Here is a 7561-nt window from a genome sequence, read left to right on the forward strand (position 1 = left end):
CATTTCAGTGTTTTTGTCCTTATCATGTAAGTTAATGGGTACCAACATTTTGAAGATCCAAAAAGGATATAAAAGTATTGTGAAATTAATCCATAACCCTGGTGGCCTTCTAAAGTGACATAACAAATGAAAATGTAAGTCTTTATTAATCCAATAAAAACACTGATCGTTGAAAGCATACAAAACCTGCATCAAACATGTTGACATATCCTAAACCTCATTACATGATCATGTACCATGCAAGAATCACTGTGGTTTGATCTTAATGTTGGTTTGAGGTCTTTTTGGAGCTTGAAAATGATGGACCATGTTGACTTTTATGGACAAAACAGCTTAAATGTTCTTCAAAAATCTTCCTTTCTGTTCTGCATGACAGGAATCAAAGTTAATTTGAAGGTATTAAAATAAAATAAAAAATTCAGTAGTATATAGCCAGAGGGTAATTGTAAAAATAATAATAATAATAATAATAATAATAATAATTAATACACAAATTGTAAAATAACATTTATTTGAATGCTTTTATGAAATTATTAGTCTCATATAATTAAATTAATTGTTACTTTCATTCTGCTTTTAAATTGTCCAAAAATTGGCTTCATTCACTTCCACTTTACACGCCTCATCACAACCTCAGGCTAATTTATTTATTTATTTTGTGGTAATGAATATGCCACAAATGCTGCTGAATGACTTTGTACAAACCCAGTTTAAGTTTTTTAATTTTCTCCCATTTTCAATCTAACGTGAACATCAGTTGACTTAAGATGAGGTTATTTTACAACATGTGTAAACATATATATATATACACACACACACACAGTGTAGATATTTATAAGACATTTATATTACAAAAGATTTCTGGATTTTTGTGTTTTGAACTTACAAACAAAACAATTTCACAATTTCATGTGGTCTCTCATTGACTGCAGCACTTATACTGTCTCTTCTCACCTGTATAATTCAATGCAGCAGTGAATAGGCTAATCTTTGCTTAGTCTTCAATGACTTTTAATTAATAAGGGTCTGTCACCGACTCTGTTCCCCATAATAGTCTTTTCAGCTGGGATGAAAGAGAGAGAGAAAAAAAAGATCATTGGCAGTAGGCCATACAAACAGGTGTCTCTTTCCTTAATACCACCTTTTCTTACTTCCCCTGCCTCTGCTCACCTCTGTGAATAGACTGGCCAAGCAGTGATTTGTTTTCTGTCGCCTTGAGGCTGGAACTTTAGTGGCCAGCGTATAGACTTCAAGGCACCAACGTGCTGCCTGGTAGATCTGCAAATAGACCTCAAGTTTCTTTTCTCTGTTCACACAACGGTCTGACTAGAAAAGAAGCAGCATGCTCTTATCTGAATCTTGTCCTCTAAATTCATCTCTGTTTAAATCATTATTAGTAGATAAAGTTGGATAGGAAGAAAGACACATACAGAAACACATACAGATGGCCTAATGACGCTTAGATAGGCCATAAACTGTTATCTGGAATCATCTGACCTATTGTATTCTTATCAGAGTCTCTCTGCCCTGTCCTGAGGGCTATTGCCATGGCCTGTGGAGAAGAGAGGAAACCCTGCGCACTAGGGACATTTTTTAAAAAGAAGCAAACTGGTATATTTCATTAAGTTTGAACTCATATAATATATATATATATATATATATATATATATATATATATATATATATATATATATATATACACACACACACAACATAATTACTAGTATGTTAAGTTACAGAGAAATAAAAACTGATACAGATTAATAAAAAGTATGAAAGTACAAGTACACTGAAATAACACTGCAAAGAATCAGCAAGTGACACACAGTATTAAATGTGAAATTTTGAAGTAGGAAAAAAAAAATTCTTGTAAAAACATACTTCAATAATCTTTGTTTACAACTTTGACATTTTTACAGTGTATTGACCACAATTTGCCCATTGGCCATAGCCATTTAGTTATCACACCCTAAAAATGCCCCACCCACACCAGTTCAGACCTGTATCATGACAAACAAATTACCCAAACTGGAACAGTAATGCTATTAATTGTGTGATCCAATATCAAAATGTATTTAAATATATACATCATGCGCAAATAGACAAAAATAGACACTTATTATGCTATAGTTCTTCTCTTTTGCTACAAGCATGTGACCCTCTAAGGACAGCTGTCTTCAAACCTCTGTCATCATTCCAACGGTCAACTTCTTTTTCATTGCATTTGAATCTGTGTGGCACACACAGGATGAGGAAATAATACATTCATAGATGACGAGATCCTTTGCTGTACGGACATGAGAAAACAACAATGAATACATCAGTTACGCACATTTTTATTCTCCCACTCAGTCTTTCTTTATGCCTCTGCGCCTTTGACACCTCTGTGGTATCTGCAGACATAAAAGGCACCCGGTTTGTGTCTCACTGCATCATCGTCCTACATGCATACACACAACCACATATAAAAACTGATTTCTCAATGTTCCTGTGGAAAATCTGTGAGACACACAAAGTCAAACTTCAAAAGAAAGTTCCATTAAACCATGACCTAATTAAGATTTCCAATTACAGCCAAGTATGGTGACCCACACTCAGAATTTGTGCGCACACACACAGCAGTGATCACACACACCGTGAACACACACCCGGAGCAGTGGTCAGCCATTTATGCTGAGGCACCCGGGGAGCAGCTGGGGGTTCGGTGCCTTGCTCAAGGGCACCTCAGTCGTGGTATTGCTGGCCCGAGACTCGAACTCACAACCTTAGTGTTAGGAGTCAAACTCTCAAATGTATATATATGTATGTATGTATATATATAGTCAATTGATTAAAAGTGACAGTTACAAAAGATTTCTGTTTCAACTAATGGTAGTTTTGAACTTTCTATTCACAAATTTTAACAAATAAATGCAGCCTTAGTTGGTAAGCAAAAAACCTTCTCAGAGCTTTAATTGAACTGTATATATTTACTAATTTGTTTATCAAATATAAATAATATACATGTAATGCATTTTGATAATAACATTTGTTTACAACCAAACAATTATGTGCAACAGATTTTGAAGGCACACAAATACATATAGATCACCTTACAACTCTCCCAGTTTGAGAAGCAGTTTGCTGGAACCCATCTCTGTTGGCTGGTGGCAGGTGAAAACACATGTTCTCCCATAGGAAAGCACACACACACACACATACATTGCCAAAGGGTTTTTGTCTCTAACAACTGCCCTTCCTTGCTCCCTACAAGCATCGTTAGGCCTGACCTCTCATTTTAGCCAGGTGTCCCAACCACACTACATCTCTATTCACTAAGCAGCATCTGTGCCTGTTACAACCCAGTATTGAATGACTGAGATATTATAGAATATAGAGTATGGGGTGTTCTCTTCTTAGAGATGAAGGGGGGCTCTTTTTGATAATTTGTCATTGTGTTTATGATGCCAAATGTCTTAACCCCTCACACAATGCCATTTTAAATGACTAAAAAATACTAAAGATCTTCACTACAGTAAACAAAACATATTAAATACAAATCTTAAGTGTCATATTTTTCCAGTTGTGTTAACATAGGGGACAAATATGTATATAAATGAGTTAAAATAATTGATTTTGAACAAAGGGAGACCTGTGATCACTCAGACTGCCTCTGTGATTTTATCTGATCATCCACACATTAGCACCTTCTAAATGTGATGAAACAGCCATTCAAGGTATGCAAAACATAAGCAGCTCAGAGCAATTAAAGGATTAACATACAGTATCTATGCTCAAAACCCTCTTTATTTTAAGATATAATTTCATTTCAATTATTGTTCACATGGAAAGTGTTTGTGTATACTTTTCATAGACCAACCTCAAAGTATGACAACACTTTCACAAGTGTGTATGTGTGTGTGTGTGTGTGTGTGTAATCTTCTGATCTGAATCTGGCTGGCGGGCTGATCTGGCTGAATGACACTTAAAAGTGTTTTAAGAGTTGTAGTGAGTGAGCCACTTCGTTGGGAATTCATGATGCTTACCAAACACATAGATGTAAATATACAGGCAACACGTACAATCTTAAACAGTGTTGGGGAAAGTTACTTTCAAAAGTAATGCATTACAATATTGCATTTCTTCCTAAAAAAGTAACAAATTACATTACTTAGTTACTTTTTATGGAAAGTAGTGCATTATGTTACTTTTGCGTTACTTTTTCTCATCTGCCTCATTTTCCCTCTTCAGAAACAAACAAACAAACAAAAACACAAAATGTCATGTTTATCTAAAGTCATTTTGCTCATTAGTATGGTTGATCATCGAAGGTCAGCAGCAAAGATACTGGTTACTACTTGAAAAAAAGTATTCTGATTACATAACTCACGTTACTTGTAATGCGTTACCCCCAACAACTACTTTGTTGTTTATCACTATTTGTGAATGGAAATGAAAGTATTTGTTGGTATAGACAAAGTAAACTGGTTTTGTGCTAAGTTTCCCGCTGATATACTACAGCTGAAACGCCGATTTTCGTCACAGGATGTGTTTTCTTCAATCACACACACACCAAATTTTGAACACGAAAACAGGAAAAGAGCCTTTGCGGAAGACCCAGATGCAGCAACATGTGAGCGCAAGCACAGATTAGAGCGCGCGCGCTGTGAATGGGCGGAGCTTCTGCGCGCGAGTGGGGTATTTAAAATCCTCTGAGCTCCACAGAAGTTTAGAAAATCATTGTAAGCTTACTGGAGACTACCTTGACTAACGTACTGGAGCACTGGAGGAGTATTTTAAAGATGGCATATTAAAAAAAAACACAACATATATATATATATAAAAAAAAATTATATTAATAAAAGAATTATTGAATTCAATTCAACAACACTACTCACCACTTTTTTTGCAGCACATCGTCATTGAAGATGATTTATCAGCTGATAACGGCTCCGAGTTCGGCTCAGGGGACATTGGAGCCGACTTTGAGGTTCCGTGCAACGTGGGGGTCAGTCACGACTTCCAGAGGATCTTTCTTCCAACCGTGTACGGAATCATATTTGTTTTGGGTCTTATCGGGAACGGACTGGTTGTGCTGGTAATGGGCTGCCAGAAGAAATCCAGAACCATGACGGACAAGTACCGTCTGCACCTTTCAGTTGCGGACCTTCTGTTCGTGCTCACCCTGCCGTTCTGGGCCGTGGACGCGGCCAAAGACTGGTACTTCGGAGGGTTCATGTGCGTGGCCGTGCATATGATTTACACGGTGAATTTATACAGCAGCGTCCTCATTCTCGCCTTCATCAGTCTGGACCGGTACCTCGCCGTGGTGCGCGCAACGAATAGCCAAAGTCTTAGGAAACTTCTAGCCAGTCGCATCATTTACGTTGGCGTGTGGCTCCCCGCCGCGCTCCTCACCGTTCCCGACCTGGTGTTGGCCAAAGCGGAGACCAGCTCTATCCGCACCTTCTGCGAGCGCATTTACCCACAGGACTCTTTAATCACCTGGGTGGTCACTTTCCGCTTCCAGCACATCCTGGTGGGCTTCGTGCTACCCGGGCTCGTGATTCTCATCTGCTACTGCATCATCATCTCCAAGCTGTCGCGCGGCTCCAAGAGCATGCAGAAGCGCAAGGCGCTAAAGACCACAGTGGTTCTGATCGTATGCTTCTTCGTCTGCTGGTTGCCGTATTGCGGAGGGATCCTGCTGGACACGCTGATGATGCTGGAGGTGATTCCTCACAGCTGCGAGCTCGAGCAGGGTCTGCAGAAGTGGATCTTCGTGACGGAGGCTCTCGCGTACTTTCACTGCTGCCTCAACCCCATCCTATACGCATTTCTGGGGGTGAAGTTCAAGAAGTCAGCCCGCAGTGCTCTATTTCCCAGCCGAGGGTCCAGTCTGAAAATTCTGTCGAAGAAGAGAGGGGGGATGTCATCTGTATCCACAGAATCCGAATCTTCTAGCTTTCAGTCTAGTTAACACAAGCACGCACACCATGGACTGTGAATATGCTTCCAGATATGATATTAATGACATGAAATGACCAGCTATTTGTGCTTTGTATAGGAAACATATAGCAAACAGGCTGAGCCTGATTGAAAAGTAGCTAGGATGTGAATAAGTCTGTCAGTATGGCATCACATACTGCAAATCTCTCTTCATAGTGAGAAGAGACATTGTGTACATATGTGTTGATATAGTGTGCAAGATGTTTACTGTACATATCATGTAAATGTATTGTTTTTTTATCAGGTTCCTTTCTGCACTTATGTAGACCATTGCATTTATTTATTACATGATAAAGGGACTGAATTAGGGTTCATTCCAAGTTTTAAAAAGCTGCTTTGGCAATTTGAAGTCTTTGCAATAAAATTTTGAGTACTCAATATTGTGTGTGTGTTTTGAAAACTTCTCTTAAGCAACTGTTTATAGGGCATGATAGTGGAGTTTCCCTGCAATGCCCAGTATTGTTTATACTTTCACTCTTCACAGAGACATGCAACATGTATTGGTAAGTGCTGTTACTTTGCACAAACTTCTTTAGAGTAATGTCTGTAATCTCCCCCTCTGACGCATATAGGCATCGAGGACGGGGATTCCCTGACATGTAAACTCTCTCAGGTCTGACCAAACACCCCTTGGCAGGATCCCCAACATGCTGCAGAACCCATTCAAGCATGAACAAACCACACATTAACTTTCTTAGATGCAAATAGTGCAGTCTTGCATTGCCATCTTGTTTTTTTATAGCTTTCTAAATTTCATTTCTTTCCACTTTCATCTTCAATTGGGTTTTTCTCTTATTTGGCACCCATAAATGCTTCCACCTCAAAGAGAGTTTGTTTAATCAGGTGATGCAATAACAAAACTATGTTGCCATGTCTCTAGCAACGATTGGCGGTCGTAACCATAGCCACTGTGAGGAAATGTATAATTTATAAAACTGATTCAGTGTGGTGTCACACAGGTAAGAAAAAAGGTAAAAAACCCACTATTCAGGTTATGGAGATCATGCTTGTGATCACATTTGCTAGAAAAAGCATAATTCAGTAGACAAATTCTGTTGAAACACTTTAGCACTCAACATCCTATAAAAAAAAAACTCCAAATGTATGTGGACACTTGACCGCATGGTACCTCAAAATATTGTATAAAACCTGCGAGCAAATTATGCTAGAGCTTTTCTCAGAAGTAACTTCATTTCTGTAACTGAGAGGGTGATTGTTAGTGGATGTATGTCAGTTCTCTGAAGTTCTGATGTCAGAGCAACCACATGTGTAGTTTATCACATTAAGGAAATCATTTTGCATCATAAAAGAGGTTATGGGGCATTCTATTTTGATTTTATTACTTGTGATCCATGACAGTAGCATTCAGTTTAAATGGGGTGAGGATGAACCACAATAAAACCATGGGAGGTCTTTACAGAAGGAGAAAGTATTGTAGCAATGCACATCAGTGTAGAGCTATAGGAAACAAGAGCCTGTGACCCCTGCACTGCAAAAGCTGCTATCCAGGCCACTGTGTTAAGAGGTGAAATGTGTGAGAGCTGACCCACTGAGAAGCGAAATCCATGTTTAA

The 7561-nt window shown here is 38.6% G+C and overlaps 1 protein-coding gene across 1 annotated transcript; it reads left to right on the forward strand.

Moving 5' to 3' along the window:
• Window positions 1-4672: 4672 nt before the first annotated feature.
• LOC109054513 (C-X-C chemokine receptor type 4-like) lies at window positions 4673-6366 on the forward strand. The gene is made up of 2 exons (XM_019071770.2): window positions 4673-4796; window positions 4892-6366. The coding sequence occupies exon 2, from the start codon at window positions 5081-5083 to the stop codon at window positions 5957-5959; it is 879 nt and encodes a 292-aa protein (XP_018927315.2). The 5' UTR covers window positions 4673-4796; window positions 4892-5080; the 3' UTR covers window positions 5960-6366.
• Window positions 6367-7561: the final 1195 nt, after the last annotated feature.

Source organism: Cyprinus carpio, chromosome A6, assembly GCF_018340385.1.
Source record: "Cyprinus carpio isolate SPL01 chromosome A6, ASM1834038v1, whole genome shotgun sequence".
Classification (NCBI taxonomy): Eukaryota; Metazoa; Chordata; class Actinopteri; order Cypriniformes; family Cyprinidae; genus Cyprinus; species Cyprinus carpio.